Genomic DNA, 27,506 nt, shown 5'->3' on the forward strand with positions numbered 1-27,506 from the left:
ATTGGAGATTAGAGTTTGCAAGCCTGATGAAGCAAAAGTGTACAGTGTCACTTTCCAGCCGGAGTTGTTAGAGAAAATAAAGAAGTGTCAGGAAGATGTAATGGATCAAGATATAAATCATTTGGTAGGTGAAGAATTGTGCACACAAAAGGACGATCAAGGTATTCTGAGGTTTTCTTCAAGAATTTGGATTCCACCGGTGACAGAGCTGAAGAATGAAATTTTACAGGAAGCTCATAATTCGAGGTATTCAATCCATCCAGGGAGTACCAAAATGTACAGAGATTTAAAGGAAAATTATTGGTGGCCAAATATGAAGAGGGAAATTGCGGAATGGGTTAGCAAATGTTATACATGTCAGAGAGTTAAAGCAGAGCATCAGAGACCAAGTGGATTGCTACAGCCATTGGAGATTCTGCAGTAGAAGTGGGAACATATTTCCATGGATTTCATAGTTGGATTACCAAGGACAAGAGCTAATCATGATGCCATTTGGGTTATAGTGGATAGACTTACCAAGTCAGCTCATTTTCTGTCTATAAATGAGAGATTTTCGCTCGATAAGTTAGTCCATATGTACCTGAAGGAAATTGTAGTTCATCATGGAGTTCCTGTGTCCATTGTATCTGATCGAGATCCAAGATTTAATTTAAGATTCTAGAAAAAATTTCAAGAATGTTTGGGAACAAGACTGAATATGAGTACGGCTTATCACCCACAGACGGACGGCCAAAGTGAAAGAACGATCCATACAATTGAGGACATGTTACGTGTTTGTGCTATTGATTTCAAAGGAAGTTGGGACGAGCATTTACCTCTGGTAAAGTTTGCTTATAACAACAGTTATCACGCCAGTATTGGGATGCCACCCTATGAAGCCCTTTATGGACGCAAATGCAGATCTCCAGTATATTGGGATGAAGTAGGAGAAAGCAAAATACTTGGACCTGAATTGGTACAGCATACAAAGGAAGTTGTTGAAGTTATTCAGAAGAGATTGATAGCAGCACAAGACCGTCAAAGAAAGTATGCAAATTAATCAAGAAAGGATATGGAATTCGAAGAAGGAAGCTTGGTATTACTGAAAGTATCACCATGGAAGGGATTAACGAGATTTGGAAAGAAAGGGAAGCTGAGCCCAAGATATGTCGGAGCTTTTGAGATTCTAAAGCGCGTTGGCAAAGTAGCTTACGAGTTGGCGTTACCTCCGCACATGGAGCACATTCACAATGTTTTTCACGTATCGATGTTTAAGAAGTATAATCCAGACTCCAGGCATGTAATAGAATATGAGCCAATAGAACTTCAGGAAGATTTGTCATATGTAGAGAGTTCGATAGAGATTCTAGAGGAAAGAGATAAGGTATTAAGAAATAAAGTGGTAAAGTTAGTAAGAGTATTGTGGAGAAACCCAAAGGTTGAAGAGTCAACCTGGGAGTTAGAAAGTGATATGAAAGAAAAGTACCCTCATTTATTTTCTTAGGAGATTCTGAGGACAGAATCCTTTTAAGGAGGGAAGGATGTAATATCCGGGATATATCGTGTAATTATTTTTGCTAATAAATAATTATTATATGTGTTCAGTATCTATTCTGTGAATTATTTGTTAAGTGTTAAATGTGTTTGGATGTTTAAAAATATTATTAATTGAGTATTTTAATTTTTATATATCCAAAATAAAATATAGATAATTGTCATATCTTCCTAATTATTTTTATGTTGATTTATGAATTTATAGGAATCATATGAATTTTATAAAATCTTTTTCCGAGTATTTAAAATCTATTTTATAAAAACGGGAACCAACCGACGTCATCCGTTTTTACGTTTTTAGAACCCGAAACTCTTCCGAGAACTCCTTCCTAACCTAATTGCAATATTCCGAGCATTTTCCATGTTTCGACTTTTTCGATCCGGTGTACGGTTAGTCCTGCGCGGGTCCCGGTGCAACATTTTTGATACATTATTCGTTTCGGTAAATCAATAAAACTCGTATTTTCGATAAACGGGATCTTTTTATTAAACTATCACAATTAATCACCTCGTAGTACGTGTAACCAGGCGCTGAGACCAAGATCGCAGTACAAATTGTACTTATTTGGATAATTATCCCGAAAACCGATAACGTTTGGATCAGTTTTTATAAATAAACGTACCGTTTTATATCTGGAATGATCCAACGGGATACTAATTTTCCGTAAATATAAATAGCCTTTTACCGTATTTTATTTCGTATCAAAATCATTTGCAGTAAGCTAAATATATAATTTTTCAGAGAAAAACCCAAAATTCATAAACTTTTCTGAGAATCAAACACCAAAACGAAGGTGTTATTTATCTCTGTTTTCAAAGCTTGAGTAACCAATTTGAAGGTCTTGAAGAGCTCTATCAGATTCTGTGATCTATATACCTGTCGTAATCAAGGTTATTTTTCTATAATTTTATTTATTTTCGAATTATTTTTATTAAAAATATGAATTTTTGTTCGGATGATTGTTTGTATGATTTGATGATTGCATGTTGTAAAGCTTGTTTTCCTGATGATTTTCATATGTCATATGTCTGATTTGGAGTTCAATAACATGCTCAAAAGTGGGTTTAATTCTCGAATTTTAAAATTAGGGTTTATAACCCGTATGAATGTTTTCAATTGAAATTTGGGGCTTTTTGATTTAGGGGTTATTAGCTGTTGATTTATAGTGGGTTGTGGTCCCTATGAAATTTGCAATCGATTGGTATATATCTCGTTAACAGAGGATTAGTGAATCGAAGGGAGTTGTGTTTTGAAGATTTACGATGTTCGCCGGAAACCGGCGATGTTCTTGGCCAATTTCCGGCCAGGACAGGGATGATTGATGTGTTTTGATTGCACGAATAGATTCCTGGTGTTGAGTAATGTAAATCTGGAGCAGATGGTGAGGTGAGGGTGCCGGAATCGAGTTCTCCGGTCACCCCTATATTTTTCAGCGACGGGGGTGTAAAAATTGCAGTTTAGTCCCTGGACTTTTGGGGACGATGAAGTTTGGTCCCTGAAGTTTCCAGAGTTTACAAATTTAGGATTCATGTTTTAAAAATATTCAAAAAATCATATTTCCTATTTATTTTTATTATAAACATTCGTTTTTAATTTTTGAAAATTCCAAAAATTATTATTTTAATTCCAAAAATTATTTTTAATTCAAAAATAAATCTGAATTAATTAGTTAATTAATTTCAGTTAATTTTTAATTGATTAATTGGTCAATTAATTCGAAAATTAATTGATTTAATTAATTATTAATTGATTTTAATTAATTATATAATTAGATTTAATTATTTAAAAATGATTTAAAAATTCCGAAAAATAGTTTCGAGCTTTAAATATTATTTTAAATTATTTTTAAGGCTCGATAATTATTATAAAATTGTTTTGAAGCCAGAATTGGCCAGCCGAACTCTGTTTATTATTCCGAAATTGATCCAACGACCCGTTTTAATTCCGAAAAATGTTTTAAAAATCATTTTAAATACCCGAAAGCTTGTTTATGACCCGAGACTTCTTTATAAATGTTATATCATTGATTATGTGACGTGCTATATGCTATATGTGACTTGTTGGTTGACTGTCGGTCTGTATATTCGATGTTTACTTGTTTATTGCGTAATTTTTAATCCGTTAATCGGATTTGGGTGAAACGAGGGGTAGATAGAAGTATGTTTCGAATAGAATCGTATGAGTTGAATATTGATAGATGCTTATGATATGTGAGCAGAAGAGGCAAGGCGTAGAAAAGGAAAACAGGTAGTTGAGGAGTAAGACAATGGTGATTGAAAGCGAGTGCAGTATAGTAAGCTAGTACCAGGCAAGTGTTCTGAACTTTCTCGAGATACATTGTAGTTGATTAATAGTCCTATTTTATATTGCAAGTGCTTTGAAGCACTGAACCCTAAACCCTGATTCCAGTTATTGATCTTGAGCCGTAAACCTTATTCTTTCTAAACCATTGATTGTTGAACACCCAGATACGAACCACAAATATACGATACTACTCCATAAATACATACAAACTAAATACCAAACACTGAACCAAATTACTTACATATTCAAACCATTGTATCCTATGTTTTGAAAGATCAAATCCTTGAAACCTTGAAACGTTGTTTCCTTTGTTATCCAATTCTTTCACTACCTAGCATCCATGCTTTGAAAATGCCATATTGATCCTTATACAGATTGAAACCATTTTCATTATTGAACGTCAAATGTTGTTAACGATTTTGTTTATTGCTTATTACTGTTTATTCTGTTATTATATTAGAATTGGATTGTTTTTATAAAATTATGGACCAGATTCGTGGTCAGACCATATAATGGTCAAGATAGGCCAATGTGTGCCTTGGATCCAGTAGTTAGAGCAGTGCTGTGTGCTTTGCTCGGGGTTAGTGCGTGACTGATCAGCAGCCTAACCTTGGTTTTTAAAATAAAAATATAATATCCAATTCTAAATCATAAATAATTGTTCACTGATACCATAACCATTTTCATCTGATGAACATTATTCTCAGTTTTGTCATTGTGACTTGCTGAGCTAGTTAGCTCATTTCTGCGATGTTGTTTATGTTCTTTTCCAGTTAAAAAAAGGAACCAGTTGGTAGCGAGGATCCCCAGTCCAGCGCGAGAGCTAGGGGTTCAGGTTGATCAAGTTGAGCTAGTAGGCTTCTTTTGGGATAATATAAGTTTGTAAAAGTTTGTAATAATGTTTATTACTCAGTTCCGAGTTTGAATAATTGGGATTTGAATGTTTGTAATATAAGTAAGTGTGGTTGGCTTGTGTGCATACTATAACCTGTTGCGGTCCGTGGGAGTTGGTAAGTAGGGTCATTGCATATTATTATTATCTTTATTATTGTTATAAACAGGTTATTAATAAGGTGTGTGTGTGGATCCCAAACTTCTGACCTGGGTTTGGAGGGCGCCACATTCACAACCTAGATTCATGATTCATCATACTTGTCCGCCTCTGGCCTGGTTTTAAAACTTTTACACTATCTCTCTATCTTCCTTAGCCTTTCACCAGCGGGTGGCCTCTCTCTTAGGAAGGTACGTGGTAAAAACAGTCTTTTGTACTTCGTCAATCATTTAGAATCTCAAATGACTCTCCTATTTCCTTTAGCCAAGATCTTGCCTCGACTGGGTCAATTTGTTCCTTGGAACTCTGAGAGCTTAGCGACTTAAAGGTCCTGAAAGAATTTCCCACCGCATTATTTCCTCAAGGTGGTGGTTGGGGATAAAAGTATAAGTTTTGTTTAGGCAGGTCTATGAATTGCCCTATAGGAGTACCGTCTTGGTTCTCCCTATCTTGCTCGACTTCTGTTTTCTTAGTATCAAATGTTTCATCCTTCTCCCATAATCGGGGTTATCTTATACGTTAAAATCCTTGTTTTCCACTTCATTATATTATGGGTTCCTTCTTTCTTGATGGTGACCTCCCTGACTATCACATTCAGGGTTTACCCTAAATCTTATTCCTCAAACTATGGCTTTCATCTAAGATCTCATCTTTAAGCTCTTGAACATTTGGAACCCAAATTCTGTAGGAATACCTCATTATTCCCTTATCATCTTTCTCGGTATTAATCTCTTCTCTATTCATTGGCTCTCTTCCTTCATTCATCACTTTTTCTAGGCACAATATGATCTTTTCCAATAATTCGGGCTGCGTTACAATCTCAAACTGCTTTTCAGTACCGGCTCCGAGTACCTTCACTTTTATTCCCATTTTTTCAAAATCTCTTTCAGCTCTTCCGAAGACATTATCAGCTCGAGTCTCTCCTTTCTACTAAGGGCGTCAGCCACCACATTGGCTTTCCCTGGATGATAAATAATCTCATAATCATTATCCTTGATTAGCTCTAACCACCTTCTCTAGCGCATGTTGAGCTCTTTCTGCGTGAAAATATACTAGATCACTTATGGCTTGTGTAAATCTCACACTTCTCTCCATACAAGTAGGGCCTCCAATCTTTAGGGCAAAACTATTGCCACAAGCCCAAGCTCATGGGTGGGGATATCGAATTTTATATTCCCTTAATTGTCTTGACGCGTACGCGATTACCTTACCGTGCTGTATAAAAACGCATCCTAATTCCTTGTGCGTAGTGTCAATACAAATCACAAAATCTATTTTTCCATCCGACAACGCCAAAATAGGGGCCATCACTCGACCAACTACTGCGTACTGTGACCCCACAATATACAACACCACAAGTATAATCTCAGAGATGAATACCAAAAATAACACAAGTCATTTTATTCCACAATTATTAGCCAGTACATCTCAAAAGGGTTTCTAAATAGATTTACATAATCTTTGCCATTATTACAATTCGTAAATATACATAAGTCTGGTACATCAAAAGTTGAAAGCCTAGCCTATTGGTAGTTCCTACCTCGGCTACAGCGGCATCAACGCCTATAAGAAACTGGAGAACGTTTCCTATCCGCTCGCGAATTGGGAGCTTGGTACTGTTCATCTTGTCTAACTGTTGTTGTGTGATGAAAGAATAAAGCAAGGGTGAGAAACAAGCCCACCAAAATAACATGTACTCATGAAAGTCTTGGTCAAGCAAGCAAGAACCAAGTTTGATGTCTTAATGCGACAAGGTCGCAAAATATTCAGTATATATATATACTTTTCAAAATCTTTTAAATCCTCTGTAATGTATAATATACACAGAGTTCCAGTTTATAACTGTATAAAAATATCGTTGCAAGGTGATCTCATATATCTAACCTTGTCTCAACGTTTTCCTGAAAACATTTGTCATGCATAAGATAATCATTTACAGGATATAAGTTGAAAAGATGAAGTTACAAGATACTCCAATATACTTATATCTTTCCAGAATACTACTTGAACTACCACCGTTCAAGTTATAATCAGTTTCAAAAGTTCATCACACAGATGAGACTACAAGATAAGACTTGAATAGATTCAATCTTTGAAATATCATTTGAAAGAAATAAAGTTACGAGATACTTCATTAAGTCCCGATATATATATATACACCTATATATATATATCTCATACACCCCTTGAAAACCTCTGTTATGAAAATTATAAACAGAGTTTTAATATCCAATGAATTTGGAAAGAAGAAAGTTTTGGCATAAACCCCGATATCTTGTTGATCAGGCAAAGATACCAATTAAGTAACATTTTCTACTAGTAGATGGATGAATCCCCCATCGGTCATCACCCTGGCCGTATTAGGACCTTGTGCTGGACCACCACCCGGCCTCTTACGCGTTGATGGACTGCCACCCAGCCACTTACACTTTGATAGACCGTACCCCGGCATGTCGTTTATACCGACTCAATTAGATGTACTTACTTCCCAAATGTTGGGCAAGTAATCAAATTCTTTTATCAAAACCGCAACCTCGTTGCGAATATAAAATACACCACAGAGCCGGATCCCTCAGATTTTTAAGCGAGTATTTAAATCCTCTTCGAAAGGAAGATCTTAAATTTGAAAACGAGTTTTGGGATCCGCTCTAACTTTTAAATCATTTTGAATACTCGAAAACATTTTAAAGGATGTTTAGAGTAATGATGATTTAATAAAATAAACCAGTCCCGATATATTAGAAAATATCTGAATATTATTATTTAAATAATATTCCCATAAAGGATAATCTTTATAAAATAATTGAAGTAGAAGTTTTAAAACTCATACTTGAAACGAATAATAAATAACAAAGGATATACTTATACGAAAGTACGATCCTTATTTGAATAATCGAAAATAAGTTTGGTTATTATCCAAAACCATCAAATATACCTTATTCAATTAATAGGTATAGAAAACTATATATATATATATATATATATATACATATATTATACTCAGGAACATCGACTCCCGGTTTAGAAAAATGTTCACCTTTGGGTCCCCTATACTAAGGGTATACGCAACTACTGCTTATCTTTAGCATAGGTTTTATACAATTTATAAGCATTTGAATTGATAATAGAATATCAAGATTTAACAACATGCATATACATACCATATCAACATGCTCCAATATATCACAAGATTTGCTAATATCAGTCATGCACTTATCTCAAGATAATGTATCAATATACTTACATCACAATAACAGTATAACGGGTAGAAAACTTGCCTGAGTGTTTCGGGGTAGACTTAAGCTTAGAGTGGGTCCGGTAACCTATGAACAACAACAATCTAACATCCATCAACATCAAACTAAACCCATTCATCTAAGCACCATTATCATCTAAACAAACCAAACTTAAAACTAAGGGTTCAAGAGTTTATACCTTCCTTGGAGAGTGGGTAGTCACTAACAAGCCTCTAGGAACCTTGATCTTTTCTTAATCAACCTTAAGCTTTCATAAAAATCAATAAAATCAAAGTAAGTTACTATTCACTACTATTCATCATCATCTTTGATGAGTGGATTAGCTAAGCAAACCATGGAATCTTGATCTTAAACTCATGGTATAACTAAGTTATGAAATATAGGATCCAAGGAAACAAACCTTGTAATTTTCCATGGCCTAGAGCTTGAGTTTTGAAAATCTATTTCTTCATTTCTTGAAAAGGTCAAATGGAAGAAGAAAGAAATGGGGGAGAGCTTTCTCTTGCTGGTCTTGCCTTGATATTTGTGCAAAGAATGCATGGTTGTGGTTAATTATTGGCTAAATATCTTGTTTTCACTTGCTTATGTCATTACTTGCATCACTACTTTGCCACATGTCTCATTCTTGTGGTGTGATGATGTCACCTTGCATCTAACCACATATTTTAGCTTATCTTAGAAGCTTCCTTCTCATGCTACTTGAATGTCCTTACCCCTTTGACGTTTATTTGTTTTACGGTTCGCTTAACTCTCGTTCTCGTTTATCGTTTGAGGGATCATATCCGGGATCTTATTACTTGGGCTTCCCTAACCCTCTCTTTATATTTTGTAGTCCTTTAATGATCCTTGCTTATAATCCTTGAATTTAAATCCTTTTAATCATGTTACCTTATATTCAATTCTTTCGGTATCTGGTGGATTTTCGGGAAAAATCAAAGTGTTCGAATTTGGGTTCTGACGATCTTTACATACACTCATTTACTTTATGGAATACTAATACGATCTCAGAATTTCCATAACAGTACTTCAATGTAGTGTGGTCTGATAATTTTCCTTAATCAGCATCATCATCAAAAGTTACTATTCATCAGTGTTTCAAAAATTCCAAAAATTGAGGTTATTACAGGTATGGTTGGCTCACTCCTATATCTGACTACAAGTAGACCTGATATAATGTATGCTACCTGTCTCTGTGCAAGGTTCCAAGTTGATCCTAGAGAACCTCATCTGTTAGTTGTGAAAAGAATTTTTAAGTATCTCAAAGGCACCATGAATCTGGTATTATGGTCTCCTAGAGATTCAGACTTTAAGCTAATTGGATATTCGGATGCTGATTTTGCAGGATGCAAAATAGACAGGAAAAGCACTTCTGGAAGCTGCCAATTTCTTGGCGGCAAATTGGTTTCTTGGTGTAGCAAGAAACAAAATTCAATTTCTACATCAACTACAGAAGCAGAATACATTGCTGCAGGAAGCGGTCATGGTCAAATTCTATGGATGAAGAATCAGCTGTTGGATTATGGGTTAAACTATTCATTTATTCCTATATATTGTGATAATCAATGTGCTATTGCAATGACATGAAATCCAGTGTAGCATTCAATGACTAAGCACATCAGTATCAGGTACCATTTCATAAGGGAACATGTGGAAGCATGTACAGTGGAATTGGTCTTTGTTACAATAAATCAGCAAGTAGCAGATATATTCACCAAGCCTCTCTGTGAAGCTACTTTCACAAGAATGGTGAATGAATTGGGAATGATATCAAGAAAATTCTCAAACTTTGATAATTAAGACTGCCGATATTGTTGAAGCATAGTATCTTATTATGTGTCAGTACCTGTTAGATACTGATTTTTATGCTAAATATTGATGTCATGATAACATGCAAATTGTGCTAAATGATCTTATGTGAAAATTGTATGTTGAACTACTGATTATGCGTACATGCTCTGTTATTAGTTAAACTTGTTTTGATTAATAGGTTCTGTCAGTAGTTGATAAATTCTGATATTGGTCAACCCAGTTTTGACTAATAAATATTGATAGTTGCAATTGCATACTGATAATGGTCAAATTTTGATTGACTATTTTTATGAAGATATTGCTTAAGTCGGTATTTTAATTACAGGTTAGAAATTAGCCACAGATGGGTAATTTTTCATGGTTATAGATGTTTACATGTTGAGTAAGGATTTGAAACACGTTCGTTTAATTCATAACTTTATTCTCGGGAACTGTGCATACAGTAACACACGTTTACATGATTACTTTTATAGTTAATCGGTTATTGCCATGTGTCCCATTAAACTGAATTTTGACTAAATTAATGGAGAGAAGTGCTGTAAAAATCAATTTTTGATTTTAGATAATACTTTACTTATTTTCATTATTTTCGTTCTGCTACTTTACCCTTCTCAAAGCCGTAAACTCTGAAACCCTAAACACTGTTTATAAATCTTTCTTGAAAAAATAACCATGACTTCACATGTTGCTTCTAAATCATTTGATTATGGTGGTGCAAAGTTTGTGACTAACAATTATTCAGCTATCCTGACTAATAACAGTGTGAAAATTGATTTCACATTTTTCAGGACTTTCTTAGATCCAGTGAGATTGGGTTTGCTCTCAGAGCTCCACCCACAATCTCTGGTGACCAGGTGCTTGCTATCTGGAGGCCTGGAGTATTTGATGATGGAGGAGCTAATGGATCTCCAAGCCTTGTATTTGAATTTGACAATACAACAAGGACTGTAACTCCTCAAACTGTAAGGGATGCATTACAGTTGCCTACTCATACCTCCTACACAAGTCTGATAGGTGATACTGAGATGAGAAGATTATTTACTGAGATTGGCTATGACAAGGATTTGAAGAACCTTGGTCAAATAAAAAGGAATGGCCTAAGGAAGGAATGGAGTTTCTTCTTTGATTGCATCACAAAAGCTTTCAACAACAAATCTTCGAATTTCGATGCCTTTCCCATTATGACACAGCAGATAGGGTACTCTCTAATTCATGGTTCACATTATGATTATGGTAGAGTAGTTCTATCTTTTATTGTTGATAGGATAAATACCGATAGAAATATAGTATATTATGTTAGATTCTAACAGTTGATTTTCAATGTTTGTTTTTATGATATCCTTATCCCCTCTAATCAAATAGTGTCAGTGTTTAAGTTGACAAAAGGGCTTTTTCCGACTTAAATTCACAAGATGAAAAGCGGTTGAATTTAGCTCCTTTGAGGTTACCACTAGTTGCAAGAAACTTGCTTTTAGTAAGGCTTCCTGAGACTTATGGTTTACTTAACAGTCAGAGTTCTAAGCTGCAAGAAATCACCATTGGAAACCCCCTGTAGCTCATCCCAGCACAACAACTCAAACACAAATCCAAACACAAACTCAACCACCAGAACAATCTCAAAAAGAAGCCACCTCAGGTGTCTCTCAAAAGACACTTGTTGTAAAAAGAAAGAAAGAATTGGCTGAAAGAGCTACACATCCTGCTATAGCTAAGCTAAAAGATGAAGCATCTCAAGTTCCTCATTTTTCAAAACCTTTCAAAATTGTAAAGAGGAAATTTGTACTTGCCGGATTAGAATCAGATTCAGATGAGGACAATGCTACCTTATCTTCCAGATTTTCAAATTTTTCATCTGATTCTTCTCCAATACCAGTTGTTCCGACAACTACAAAATACACAGCTGCTGATACTAGTGCAAATCCCAGACCAAAGAAAAGAAGATTGGTCAAAGCCTATTGCAATCAGCACTTGCTCTAGATTAAACAGAAAATTATTGAGGAGACACAGAGTGCATCAAATCCAAATTTTGACATCCAGTCTACTGCTGAGGCACTTATAGAACTGTCTGAAACCCCGGTCACGCAATATCACAAGAGAGCTAGGGAAGTCTCTCATGAGCAAGTGGAAGCTAGTGTCAAGAGGCTACAAGGGGAAAAACTTTTCCCTGGATCAAGCACACAAGAACCTGTATCTCAAAGGGGTACATAAGCTACATCTCCTGATCCAATCCCATAAGAACCTGCACCTCAAAGTGGTGCAGAAAATATTGAAGAACAAGAGCCTCTGATTGAAACTATTCAGGAGTCTATTACTGCAACTGCAATTGTGGAGAAGAGTACACAAGAACCTGATTGTCAAAGTCATCCAACAACTCCTGATTCTCCAGCTACACAAGAACCATTGCATCAAAGTTGCAATGCAAGCCTTACTCCTGCTGCAGTGACTCTTATTATTGATGCTGAAGGCAGAGTTCATCTGTCTCATCTGTCTACTGATATTTTATCAGTACCACAACTGAATGTTCGCACGGAGTCTGCATCTTCAGATTCACAAGGTATAAATACTTTTATTACTTTATCAACATTTATTCTAAATACTGATTCAGACTTTTCAGCATTTATTTTTCATGATATAAATCCTGTTGGTATGATTACTTCTAGACCTTATTTAAGGACTACCTCTAGTTGTATGACCATATATCACCCTTCTTTAGCCACCTCTTATTTCTGTAAGACAATCTTTCTGAGCCTTTTTCTATGAGATGTGTGAAAAGATTGAGAGAAAATAGAATTGAAGAGAGGCAGGATCCTTCCTGGCAAAAGGAGAGGTAGATGAGAGATAGGATTTAGTAATCCTTGTGAGGAAGCTCTGACTATTAAAAGTCATGAGATATGTGGTGTGATAAGTAGTGAGACTACTTCAAAAGAATAGAGAGATTAAATTTTAATTGCTATATGTTTGCAGGTGCTTAGAGTAGTAAAGAAACAGATGTTGAACAACAGTCTGTTAAGTTTATGAAAACTCTGATGTATCAAGGGCTATTAATCTCCCTGCAAGTCTAAGTACTGATACTTTCTTGCAGTTCATACATTATATGAGACAATCCTTGTTTTTGTTGAAAAACAATCCATTTACTCTACTTTACCATCACCTGAGAAAATCCATGTTGTTGTTGAAGATGTAATAGCACAACAGTCCATTCATAAAGTTTCATCCATTTAAGAATCATCATGGCATGTTACAGGAACTAAGGTTTTGGAAGTTAATCTCGAAGCTCCAACTCATTTATCTACAATACTTGAAGATGTGGAGTTAACTGCTGAAGGTGTGAAAGCTTCTGAAGCTACTGGATCACATACTGCACCAATTTCTAATTCCGTTCTACATGCTGAAGTTGGTGATGAAGTTTAACAATTAGTGCAAAATCCGGTTACTATTGAAGAATCTAATGATGGTGAAGAAGTAATGTTTCTAATACTATTATAGATCCTGAGGATGATCTTTTCTTCCCTGAAGATATGCCTGTGCATGTGAGACAACAGAAACTGAAATAGGTAGATGCTAAGAAGAAGCAGGAATATTTTGATAATCTATGGAATGCTCATTGGAATGATTATACATATCCTATTTTCAGAACACAAGCTGTTGCACATCTGGAAACAACAAAACATAAGATTACAAATCCTGATATGCTCAATCATTTGAAAGCATCAACTTTAGTTGTCAGATCCTTACACACGGCTCATGAAGCAACTACTACTCAAATCAATCAAATTAAAGAATCATTGATTGCTTCAAACTGACTACTCATTAGGAAATTCAGAAACAAATTGCACCAATAAGTGCTAGACAAACTGTAATTGAAGCCAGTCAAGTTATATTGGAAGCTAAACAAGTTCAATTATCTAATCAACTTATAGAAGTAAAGAATTCAATGGAGCTGATTCTTTCTCTACTACTTGGTGATGATGCCAAAAAGAGGGAGAAAATTGTTAAATCTAAATGCAAGCAACTGACATTGATAAGTACTGATGATGAAAATCCTTATGGAGGTAATAGGCGGGACAGAAGGAACGTGAAAGGAGAAGAGATGAAGAGCTAGTTGGAGTCGGTGGTTCATCAAAAGAAATCACTAGATTTCAATCTAGACAAGGTGGAGAAAGTTAGAGGAATAAAAGAAGAGTAGAAGATTTGACTGTGACTACAAATAGGCAAAAATCTTCACAAGTCACAACTGCTGCTGATGAAGACCAAGGTATTCTGGAGATAGAAGCTGGTGCTGAAGCAAATCAATATCTTCAAAATCTGAAAGTTAAAGGAAGAAATACAACTCTGTTCTACAAGGATCCAAAGATTCAATTATTTGATTCTGAGGTAAGTAGAAGAATATTTGCAAAAGAAAATTCCGGAGTTGATCTTGAACATCTAAGGAAAATGGAGGAAGACTTCAAGAATTCCATGAAGACAACAAATACTGATATAGTTGTTTTTTCTCAAGTACTTTATGAAGATGATCCTTCAAACAGACCAACCAGAGGTGTAGTTATAAGGGAAATCAGTCAGACAGAAGATTTCAAATCACAAGTTACTGTAACTGTTGACAAGAAGCTTAAAGGAAAAGAGAAGATAGGAAAGAAGTCAAAGATTTCAAAGTCTAAAGCCAAAGTTGTTGCAAAGAAGAAAACAGTATCTAAGGAAACTAAATCTCAAATGCTGATATATTCAATCTATACAGTAGTTCAATTTTATGATACTGAAGAAGAAGAAATCAGCCAAGCTTACCAAAGAAGGAAGATTTATGGAGCTTTCTGAGCTGAAGAACTGGAATTAACAGCTGACATTGCTCAAGTTAAAGAAGCAATTCAGAAAGAAGAGAAAAGTTTGATATTCACTGAAGTAAGATTGAATATGTATACTTGATTCCTGTATTTAGATATTTTTGACATCATCAATTGGAACTTGTCCATATTTTCATAATGAACAAGTTGGGGGAGATTGTTAGGAGTAATTGATGATATCAAGTAGGAACTATCAGAAGTTCATATCAGAACTTACATCAACGGATGATGATGACATCGACGGATGATAATATCGATGGATAAATGATGTCAACGGATAATATAATCTGTATTTGTCACATCAGTTGATCTTCAAGAAGGAAAAGGAAACAGTTTGTTCAAGGCGGCGAAAGAGTTTATCTCAGAAGCATTGTATAGGTTTCCTTAATGTTAATAGAATAGAATTCCTTATACATTATGTAGCTGTGCTCTATATAAAACACAGATTAGGTTCATGCTATAAGCATTGCGACATTGTTATATCTTTCACATAACCTAGCAGCTCTCAAGGATATTTGTTCATTCTTTTGAGAGAGTACGTTTGTAATAAGTTTTTATCAGTTAATATAAAAACTGTTGATTCTGTTGAAGTTTTTTCGAATTGATTGTATTAACTGTATTCACCCCCTCTACAGTTGATTAAGGGCCTAACATCAAATTTCAAATAATTTTTTTCTGAATAAAAATATTAATAAATTTTATTTTATTTGATGATCATATGAATTCTCTACTTAATCTGTAGGAATTATTATAATAGCACTTGTAAGGAGATGATGGTATTTGGAGATTGTATGTTATTTGGCCTTTTCTATTTATCCTATTTTATCCAACAAGAACATCTCGAATGATGTAGAACATTTGGTTAAAATATCATGTAATAGATAATATATAAAATTTATAGCACTCTAATGTAAAATTTTACTTATCCGATATAATTTTACTTAACTACTATTATATATAATATCATTGAACTATATGTTATTCCCTTTAGTTAAAATCGTTATAATTTATAACCAATCAATTTAACCAATTAATATAGTCAACGTCGTTGAAGATGTTCTAAGACAGATGTTTATTGTAACGCTAACTAAGCAAGCTATACAGAACACATGGAAGTGACTCAAAGCGGGGGGTATTACACGTGATTCAGGTATATGCTCACAAAATGATACGGTTAAAGTTGGAGTGACATGACACGACTAACAAGTAAGTTGACACTGAGCTACGTATATAATTGCCTATAATGAGGGGGTCCTCTGTGGCGGCCTTTTAGGGAACAACTTAGAAGTTAAGACCCTACGGATGATGAATTTTATTTGTCATTGTTGTAATTTCCTAACTGTTGTAATATAGACTTTTTCATCAAATATATATTTAATTATATTTATTGAAAGATTACAAAAGTATTCAGTTATGGACATTGATTAGTTTTAATATAAAATAAATTGTGAAAGGCAGTTATCAGATATGAGTGAAAGAGTTATAAGAATTGCTATTGAAATTTTTCCTATGTACTTATTAACCAGAATGGAGGATTGCTTGTTAATCTCATATTTGGAGCTACCAAAATATCTCTACAAACATTCTATAATAATTTAGTAAATATAATACTTACTAAAATATATGGTATCAGAGATTTTGGATTGTATTTTTATTCTTACACTTGTAACCAGTTCGTGTCCATGTCACGTAGAGTTTGGGGTGTGTAATATCCATATTGAACTATATGGGTTAGATCGTTTTTCATCCGATCATTCACGGCTGACGGTGCTAAGTTAAGGAGTTTTCTTTTTATGTTTTGTGTGTTTTGTACAAATCTCACCAATCAATTAATTCTCCCGGTGTTTGAATTTTGGTTAACTGCATATGTATATAGTATATGTTACTCATGTCTATTTATAATTAGGTTTTGTAAAATTTCATAATTTATGTATTTGCAAACCGCGCATATATTTATTGTTCATCTTGTTTCTTGTGCTTGTTTTGTTTTTAATATAATTTAGGATAGTGTTTGTGATGTCTCATGTGCATAATTTATGATACATTTTTTTTTGCGATTCATTTTTTATAAGTCTCGTGTTTTATGCCCAGTAATAGTAATTATTTCTTTTCTTATATATTTATTTGTCCTTGGGTAATTGTTTTGATTCATATTAGGCACATTCTTTACTGATATCAATTATTATTAAAATTTATGGTCATGGGTTATTTGTTACAATACTTTCCTGGCTTTTTCTTATTTTTGGATCACAATGATATATTTTATAGTTAGACCATGTAAACCCATTGAATATATGTTAATTGACTTTTCAAAAGTGGAATCATCTAGTCAAACATGTTTCTAAGGCTAATTTTTGCGATCATGTCTATTCTCATAATATTAATGTCGATTTTGTTTTAAAAGAATTTTGCTAAATATTTTTCATATTGAAAATTTTGAAATCTTGTTATAGTTTTGACATGTTCTTGAGTGTGACTACATTGATTCAATTTTGGGAAAAAATTTAAGTAGTGCTCGAAATAGCGAGCGGTCAAATATCATTTTATTGGTGTATCAAATGGCACTAATACTTAGTATAAATGATGAGATTGTGTGAACTCCGTGAAAACGTGAGTTACGTAAATTATTTTCGTGGAATAGACAATATAAATTGGAGTTCGGAAAAAGGAGTATAAAAATGTGAATGTCGATATATATTATAATAGACGATAAAATTTTGATCGTTTGATTGTGAATATAGATTGATGGAGGCTTTGACCGACCCTCATGTACAAAAATGAAAGATAAATTATTTAAAGATAATTTGAAAATTATTTATTGATTATAATTTTAAATCTTGTTGATAGATTTAAAATAATTTTTAAAGTAAATCCAATCAAGAATAATGATTCGGATTTGAATATGAGATTTAACATTGTATATGGTTAGGAATAATTAATTGGTCAGGAATTGTATCTAAGTGAATAAAAAACTATTAGGTTTATGATATTGAAAATCATCGATTAGTGTGAACAAATGAGATTTTATTTTTAAAAACGAGATCGTAAAAATCTGACTCGTGAATGAAAATCATTGGAATAGTGGAAAGGAAACAAATGTGAAAGCTGTTTGTTATTTCGAAAGATAGAAAATCCACAAGTTTGTGACACTATTTTGTAAAGAAAACATATGTCTAATGAGTCTGTTTTAAAATTTTGACTTCTGTTGTTGTAAATTTTTATATTAAGAAAGAAATAAACGATTGTGTCTGCACTTTGTGAAAAAGTGAAAGTTTGTTTAAAAAGTTGTTGTGAATTAGATAATTAAGTCTGTATTTTGAAAATTAGGAGCTTGTTCAGAAAATAATTTTTGTGAATCTTGTATATTCAGGAAATCCATATTAAGGGATATAATATATTTGAATATTTAGTTTGGAATTGGAAAAGTATTTGAATCAAATGCTTAATCATTTTAGGATGCAGAATTGTAGTATGGTGTCAATCCTATTGGGAATGATGTGAAAATGATTAATGTGGAAAAGATAAATATAAAATGTATGATATGTGCAAGTGGTCGAAATTTCTATATATTTTTGTAATCAATTGATTTGACTTGACATATTTTGTAAGTCCGTGAGCAAATTGGAGAAAAAAATCTGATTAAAGCCAGTAAGAGATTGTAAGAGTATCATGATCGAGTACTTGAAAAGCACATTGTGTAATTAGGTTATTAGGCTGATGTATTTCAAATAATTGGTTATTATGATATAGGTATTAAATGTGATACAAATTATAACTTGGAGACAATTGTTTATTTTTGTTAGAGCTGAAGTTGCTAAAGTAAAATTTTAAATGTGTTGGAACTCGAGTTTTATATTTGTGAATTGTTGTCTTAATAGAAATTAGAGATATAAAGTTGTGACTAGCATAATAACCCGTATGAGGCACGGGTCATTTTCTAGAGTTTTTTTATGCATCATGCAATTATAATTATTTTTAGAGCAACTCCAATAATATCCTTATATAGGCTCTTGAGTCAAATTTTGAAGCAATGGAGATAAAATTTATCTCCAACAAGCTCCATGTCCCCTCTATAACATTAGGAGTTTCTTTAGGAGGGAATATCCACTCAACTATTATTATATTATATTTTTCTTACCCGTTATTTTATATTTAATGAATGAATATAAACATGGTAGTAAGTGTATGTTTAAAACGAAACGATTAAACTTAATTTGTATAACGTCGTTAGTATGTTTACAAATAAAAAGCTAAAAATTAACATATATGTTGAATACAGAGTTGATCAAAATCTTGAATTTTATTTAAATAAACTACATGTACTGCTCTATATTATTACTGAGTTCACTACTGACTTACAATTAATTTACTCAATTTAAAAAGATAAAAAATGCATAACTGAAGTCAGAATGACTTGCAATCATAATATACAATAATGTAAAATTTACATTATTGTTAATATTAAAGTTTATTTTAATGAAAAATATTAGTTTTTGAAATTCAACGTATGTATGTATGGGAAAATGTTAGTTTTTTATTTACACTACCGTTAACAAAGTAAGATTAAGTTATATGTATGTGTGTGTGTGTTAGCATGTAAATTACTGTATGTTACATCTCTTAGTAAATTATGATGGTTTCAATTATTTATATGCTAAATGTCTGATTTATGTACATGTATAATCATTATTAACATCTAGCGAGTCAATTGATTACTTACATATCATGCATTTATAATTATTCAAAAATTAAAATTATGTAATAAATAAATTGCTATAATTTATATATGGTATTCACATTATCACTGATAAACAATCCATATCTATTTTTTACGCAACTGGGTATCAATCATGGTTGTAACATAAAAATGAATTATATATTTTTAAGACTTATTATTGATATTCATGATTTTTTTTCAAGAATTCGAAAGAAATATTGTATTTATATCGTTATTTAAACCGCTTTTGAGTTTCTTTCATTACGACTCTAATATTATTTCATATAATAATTTGATAACATTTTATACTATTCTCCTAAAATTAAAAAATTTCAGTTCGATAAACTTTTATAAATATCAGTTGAATTGATTGATTCCTTCAAATTATTGAACAATGTATGTTTTTTTCCTAATATAAAATGCATTGAATCAAATGCTAAAATATAGTATAGATATAACTTTTATTTGAATAATTTAAAATATTTGTACAATATTATCTTGATCAATGAATATTGCTGATCTAAAATAATTCTTTTTAAAAAGCTAGTTTTTTTTAAAATGAAAAATAAATCGATTTAATATATCATCGTAGTTTTAACAAATCTCGTGAGATCTCATTTTAAATTTCAAATATTCTTAAAATCGGGACAAATCCCAAAAATAATAATGCGTTACCAGTGAAGTTTAGTAATTTTAATATAAATAATCAATTGATTTGATCTTATAAAGACATCAAACACATTAATTTATATTAACATAAGATATTAAAAAAAATTACGTTATTGGTAAGATATTCTCGCCGAACTTGTAATTTAAATTTACTAAACGTAGAATGTGACGATATTTTTCGGCGGGGTCATGTAGTCAAATTTTGAGTATTTTTTGAACAATGGTCCAAGTTCTAATTGCATTGACTCATTATAATTCGAACTTATCTAAATATGTAATATCAATATAGATTATTTATATATATGCGATTCTATTTTCAATATTTTTTAAAAAATTATATATGTACATTTTAATTACTTTTATAATAAAAAAATATGTTAAAAATATATGAGATATATTTTCAAGCTAAAAAATGATTAATAAATAGGATAATAATTCATTTATGTACTATACCTAATTTTATATATGGAATTCAATTTTTTAAAATTAACTGTACAAATATTCAACTAACTATCCTTTTTTTGTGGAATTCAAGTAAGTATCTTTAAAGTTAAATAAAATATTCATTTAGCACACTTACATATTATATGTATGATAAAAAACATATATGACAATATGGTGTAGTGGTAAGAGGTTGTATAGTTGAATGAATAACTTGAATTTGATTCCCATACGAGACTTTTTAATCTCATCAAATTATACATTGTTCTCCTACGCCAGGTGAGAGATATTTTTTTGATTGGATTTAAAAATATGTAAGTCAATTGGATTATTTGAAGTAGTAACACTACATGTTGAAATAGAGTCAAGTGGTAGATGGTATAATATAGACTTTTTTACCAAATAAATATTTAATTATATTTATTGGAAGGTTACAAATATATTCAGTTATGGTCATTGATTAGTTAATATGAAATTAATTTTGAAAGACAATTATTAAATAAGAGCGGAATAGATGTAAAATTGTCAATATACAGTGAATTTTTTTCCTATATACTAAAAAATCAGAATGGCAGATTACTTGTTCATCTCATCTCTTAACATTCCAAAATATCTCTACGAATATTCTCTAATAATTTAGTACATATAATATTTATTAAAACATATTACTAACATAGAATTGAATTTCTTTATAAGAATAAACTGAAACCATATAATAAGTAAATAACAAGCAGCCACAGATCAGCAACATATTCAACGACAGATTGAGAAGCCGACTTCAGCGAGGGCACCATTGGTGGTCCAAGTTCATTTTTTGGTCATTTTTACTAGAATTTTCAATTTTTTTAATATTTACATACTAAAAGTTAATATTTTAATCATTTAATTTTTAAATTATGATCATATCACTATAAATAAAATTTGATACGACTCAAATTATGAAAGATAACTAGATTTGTAGGGTACTTAATTTTTTTTAGTGGGGATACTTTATAAATATAAATATTTATAACTTAAAATTTTATTAAAAATTATTAATTTTTATTGGGTGGGGCACGTCTCCCTGCAGGGCAACTTGATAACCAGTATTGAAGTTGAATATGTGTTGCGGTAACTAGCAAGACTGGTTTGAAATCATATTGCAATGATAACCAACATTGGCAAAGCTGGTCATTGTAGTACCCTAGTTTTGAGGGTCCGAACGACCGGATCCGGAAAAAAAGTAAATATTCAGCCGTTAGATCCTCTCGGTTTTTATGTTGCTGTGATGAAAAGCAATACTCAACAAGAGACTCAAATGACACCTTCTTCTTGATCCGCTACTTTACACTCTTTAAAACATATATTTACCCACATGCATCACACTCCATTCTCTCTCTTTATATACACTTCCCCAAGCCACAAACTTTAGATATACCATCCACTACATAACATAAAGCCCATTTCATTTCCTCTGTTCTTATTCACACTCATTGTGTGTTTAGTGTGTGAAAATATAGGAAGAATACAAGTAAAGATGAATGCTTTGAGGTTGTCAGCTTCTTTATCACCAGCATTGAAGTTGGTTTCTGAAGAGAATTGTGTAGATGAAGGGCTTTTCGATACAAGAAAAGAACTATTTTTCTTGAGGCCATCTTCTTTTCTTCATACCCGTGTAATTAATCTTTGTTTTTCAGCAGCTAAACCTCTGTTACTGTACAAGAGAAGAAGCATCTATCCACTTTCTTCTTTTTCATCCTCGGACACACAGGTCTCCCTCTCCCTCTCTCACTCTCTGTCCATATAAATACACAGGAATTTTCCTGCTATGAACCATTTTAGCGCACAAATCAGATATACAAATCACCGGTCACAGTAGTACATATCACCCCTCACATACACATGTTAATGTCACACTAGTACCAATCACCGGTGTCAGTAATGCAAACTACTTAGTTTGTAGTTTGTAACAGTTTGTACAAATAAACCGCTCAACTGCATCCGACCGCTCAACCGCTCACAACCGAACCGCATTTTACAGATAATCGCGAAACGCGGGTTGGTTGTGGATTTAAATTTTAAAAACTACTCATTTACGGTTTGAATGCGGTTTTACATTTTCGAAAATCGCAAAATCAGAACCGCAACCGCAAATCACAACATATATTTATAATAAAATATATTTCCAAAAATTTAGTTGATATCATATAAATTAATAAATTTACACATTTATTAACTAATCTTAGGTTAATGTTAGGACTTCGTTCATAAGATTTACAATCATTATAAGATATATAACCAAATAAATGGAAAATATAATCAATATGTAATTTTTTTTTCATCCTTTTCTTTATTCTTTTCTCTCGCCTCCATATTTTTGTATGTTTTTAATATCCTTGCTTCACACGGAGCATTAGTTTATATTTTATTTTTGAATGTAAATTTATCACATAACTTAAACTTGAATTTATTAATATTCCGAATTTATTTTTTTATAAATTATTAATTATTTTAAATAAGTGTTTGAACCGCAAACCGATCCGCAAATTTGCAACCGTAATTGACACGGTTAACCGGTCCGCTATTCGCGATTTGGTTCGACTTTTATCCCAAAACCGATCTGATCTGAATCGTGTACAACCCTAGTTTGTAAGCTCAGTAATATTTGCCGTTTGCATGTTAAATTATTTTCAACTCGAATGCCGCACACATGTACTTTAGTCGTAACTCTCCAATGTATGATGTGATTCGAGCAATGCATATTCCAACATATACCTGAGAAATGCTATGAAAGCATTTAGAAATTGTTTTTTGATTCAGTGAGGTTTTTAATTTTTGCAGATGCAGGTAGACATCCTTGATGAGGAGACAGAGGCTTATGATATGATAAGTAAGTTTAACAAAATAATGTATATTTTATATTTAGAACAATGTTTAATCTCACCAACATGGCAACGTATCATGTCACTATCGAATAGGTCAGTCAAAAACTGTTCGTGTCAGATTCCAACTGCAAAGAGAATGCTCATTTGGCCAGCAGTTTCACATTGTCGGAGATGATCGAGTGCTTGGACAATGGGATCCGTCAGGCGCTGTGTCATTTAACTGGTCAGACGGACATGTATGGACAACAACTGAGCTGGTAAGTATCAATGTAACTGGTAATAATAATTCACATAGAAGTATAAATTTATTTAAATGTATCCTTACTATATATGATGCTTTCTCTGGTTTAAATAGGATGTTCCAATAGAAAAATGTATCAAGTTCAAGATCATACTTAAAGAAGGCCCTGAAAATATCGTATGGCAACCTGGACCAGATAGAATTCTTCAAACCTGGGAGACAGAGAACATACTAACTATTTGTGAAGATTGGGATAGTGCTGATTGTCAGAAGATCTTAGAGGATGTTCCAACCTTTAATCAGATTGAAGAGTCTATTATTAATGCAGAAGATATCACTGACCTAAACAAAGAGGTTCAAATTGATAAAAGTAAAACAATGCATAGTAGAGGATTAGTCAGCAATGTAAAGGAAGGCCCTGCTGTTATTTCGGATGAGGATATAAGTATGTTGATGCTCGGAGGTAATGGCAGCATGTCAAATGTTGAGGATTCAAAACTCACTGCAGATGAAACGCTATCAACGAATGGACTGCCTATTTTGATACCAGGCTTGGATCCACTACCAACAAATCAACCTGAAGAGAAAGTCCTGAATGAAGTTGAAAAAGATATTGTTACAGATGCATCTACTCAAGCTAATAAATTTGAGGAGCTTAATATTCAAGAGGTAAATACTTAACACACAACCTTCCTGTTCTTCATTTTGTCACAAAATATTATCCGGCTCTACATCCAACAGAAGTTGTAGTTAAGAGATTTCTCGCTGTAAAAGCGGATCACTGTTTCAATGTATCTTTTCATATAAATAAAATTATCTTTTGGAAGGGCATTCAAACATGATGCAGCTATTTCCTTTTTTCCCTTTGAAATACTACCTGTGAGCTGCAGGGTACGATATGTTTGCAAGTTGAAGTGTTTATTTAGCTTTCAGCAGTGCAATCAGATTTATATGATGTTTAATTTCCTTTCTGAATTTCACATATAACAGCATAACAAAAAACATCAGCTTGTCTAAAAGCAAATTGAGAATTCAGTTTTAAAACAGGAGAGTCAAGATTTCGATGGATAAAACCACATTTTGTAATATTATCTGTTCGCATCCACCATGTAACTGGAAAACCGAATGCCGAACATAAGATTAAGTTTACACTTTACAAAAAACAAATTAATCATTCAATTTCCAGCAAAGATAAAAATAATCTTCAAGCACTGGGTTGTCTTTTGATCTTATTATTTTGCTATACTGAGAGAAGAACTAATTGCAGTTGAAACTGGAGCAAGTTTCAGATAATGACTACAGAGAGCAACATCAAGATGTTCAGATTGAGAATCCACAGTTTTCTGAAGATGAAGGCCAGCAAAATCCCAAGTCATATGATCTTGTCTTGGAAAACGATAATCGATGGGGTCTAAGCACTCTACAAAAAGTATTTGCTAATTTTCTCTTTGAGTAGTATTAACAGATAATAACAACTGGGAACATCCTCCTTGTGGATTAGGTTGTTGCCTTGGATGTTTACTTATGTCAGTGTTGTGCAATAAACAATGTTGTGGTCCATATGAAAGACTTCTGCTTATATGATACTCTTTCCATATGCCTGCTAATTTATGTTTCTTAGGGAAGTTTATTTGGGTATGTCACACTGTAAACCTAGCATGCATGATGATGCAGATTAGTAGTGTCTTGCGATAAACTAGAGGCCTAATGCAAAGCTGTAAACAAATCAAAGCCATATTTGAGGACAGAAGTCACAGAACACTATCTACTAAACTGGAGACGGCACACCAGATATGGCAATGCAGAGTACTGCATCAACTGTGCAAACTTCGTACGCATTTATGCTGAAGCCGAGTTGGAAACGTTCAAATCCGAACTTTGAGGAGAAACGATTGAGTACATATGACTGGAAATAAAGCCCTGCTATCAGACTTTGTGGAGAAGGCTGGCCTAAGCGTTTCTTATGGAGATGACAACATTGGAAAAACATTGGGATATGACAATATCAATCTTGGGAATGTCATCATTAAAGAAGTAGTTCTAGTCTAGGACTTAAACACAATCTGCTGAGTGTTAGTCAAAACCGTACGGATGTTAAGATCTATATATTTTAATGATATGACAAAAATTTTAGAAAAAAATAAATGTATTTGTTTTGTTATTTTAACAGTCAACCTGTGTTTTGACCCATACTTGTACTAGTGTTTAGTCTCATATTAATATTTTAATTTTTTTAAAAATATTTATATATGATCCAACCGTACAGATGTTAAGATATATATATTTCTGTAATATGAAAAAAATTTAGAAAAAATAAATATATTTGGTTTGTTATTTTAACTGTCAACCGATATTTTGATGTGTACTTGTAAGTAGTGTTTAGTCTCGTATTAATGTTTTAATTTTTTAAAAATATTTATGAATGATCCAACCGTACAGATGTTAAGATCTATATATTTTAGTGATATGATTAAATTTTTAGAAAAAAATAAATTTATTTGATTTGTGATTTTTACAGTCAACCGGTGTTTTGACCTATACTTCTAACGAGTTTTAGTCTCGTATTAATGTTTTTATTTTTTAAAAAAATATTTATAAATGATCCAACCATACGGATGTTAAGTTCTATATATTTTAGTGATATGACAAAAATTTTAGGAAAAAATTAATTTATTTTGTTTGTTATTTTGACAATCAACTAATTGTTTGAGCAGTATTTGTAACTAGTGTTTAGTCTCATATTAATAATTTATTTTTTAAAAAAATATTTGTGAATGATCCCACCGTACGAATGTTAAGATCTATATATTTTAGTGATATGACAAAATTTTTAGAAAAAAATAAAAATATTTGGTTTGTTATTTTATCAGTCAACCGGTTTTTTGACCATAATTTTTCACGTCAGCTCGGCTCGGCTCAACTCGGCTCGGTTTGATGGAGAAAGCTCGTGTTCCTCGAAATTTATTTTTTTTCTGTATTTCTGGAATATGAGTGTGTGACTTGTTATAATTGATCCTATTGATAGTGTGGTTCCATTCCTTTTTACTGTACTTCTCCCCAATGAGAAGAAGAGGGTCAGCTAAACTGCGGTCCACTTTGTACGCTTGCTGAGCAGACCAATCAGAATGACTGGGCGTAAAGGGCACGTAGGCGGTGAATCGGGTTGAAAGTGAAAGTCGCCAAAAACTGGCGGAATGCTCTCGAAACCAATTCACTTGAGTGAGACAGAGGCGAGTGGAATTTCGTGTGTAGGGGTGAAATCCGGAGGTCTACGAAGGAACGCCAAAAGCGAAGGCAGCTTTCTGGGTCCCGTTTGGGGGTTTCTTAAGATACGTAAACTAAGAGCATGTACAATGCATGAACCCAACTCTTCTATCAACTATGCTTTTGTTGTGCCAGCTAAGCAATTATGGGGTTACGAAATGAGTTGGAGAGTCCACTCTAATGCAAGGCCTGAGTCCAAGTTTTTTGTAGGCCATATTTGATTCATTCTATTCATATTTGCTCAATCAAATTATTCATATTTAATTGAGCAATATGAAAATATGATCACCATTTTGATATTTAACCATATTCATATTTGATTGAGCAATATAAATAAATAATAAAAAAACAAGTTAATTTGTCAGAGTTGGCCAGCCCAAATTGGAGGGCCTGACCAACTTTTTCTTTTCTCTCCGGTGCACCACAAAACCCAACTCCTTCCCTCTTTTCTCCATGTCAGCCACTTGGGCTCTGCATTGCACATGCTCTAATATCTTAAAGTTAAAAAGTGTAACAC

The 27,506-nt window shown here is 32.8% G+C and overlaps 1 protein-coding gene across 1 annotated transcript; it reads left to right on the plus strand.

Annotated features, from left to right (window-relative positions):
- The first annotated feature begins 21,795 nt into the window (after window positions 1-21,795).
- Window positions 21,796-25,806, plus strand: LOC141707466 (uncharacterized). The gene is made up of 5 exons (XM_074510647.1): window positions 21,796-22,370; window positions 23,441-23,489; window positions 23,578-23,741; window positions 23,840-24,394; window positions 24,993-25,806. The coding sequence occupies exons 1-5, from the start codon at window positions 22,137-22,139 to the stop codon at window positions 25,179-25,181; spliced, it is 1,191 nt and encodes a 396-aa protein (XP_074366748.1). The 5' UTR covers window positions 21,796-22,136; the 3' UTR covers window positions 25,182-25,806.
- The last annotated feature ends 1,700 nt before the right edge of the window (window positions 25,807-27,506 follow it).

Source organism: Apium graveolens, chromosome 2 (genome assembly GCF_009905375.1).
Source record: "Apium graveolens cultivar Ventura chromosome 2, ASM990537v1, whole genome shotgun sequence".
Taxonomy (NCBI): domain Eukaryota; kingdom Viridiplantae; phylum Streptophyta; class Magnoliopsida; order Apiales; family Apiaceae; genus Apium; species Apium graveolens.

Excerpts from the sequence above, each read along its gene's own strand:
- LOC141707466 (XM_074510647.1), top strand. The coding sequence starts at position 22,137 with ATGAATGCTTTGAGGTTGTCAGCTTCTTTATCACCAGCATTGAAGTTG. Across the intron at positions 23,490-23,577 it reads AGAGGCTTATGATATGATAA|GTCAGTCAAAAACTGTTCGT; the intron begins GTAAGTTTAACA and ends ACTATCGAATAG. Across the intron at positions 23,742-23,839 it reads TATGGACAACAACTGAGCTG|GATGTTCCAATAGAAAAATG; the intron begins GTAAGTATCAAT and ends TGGTTTAAATAG.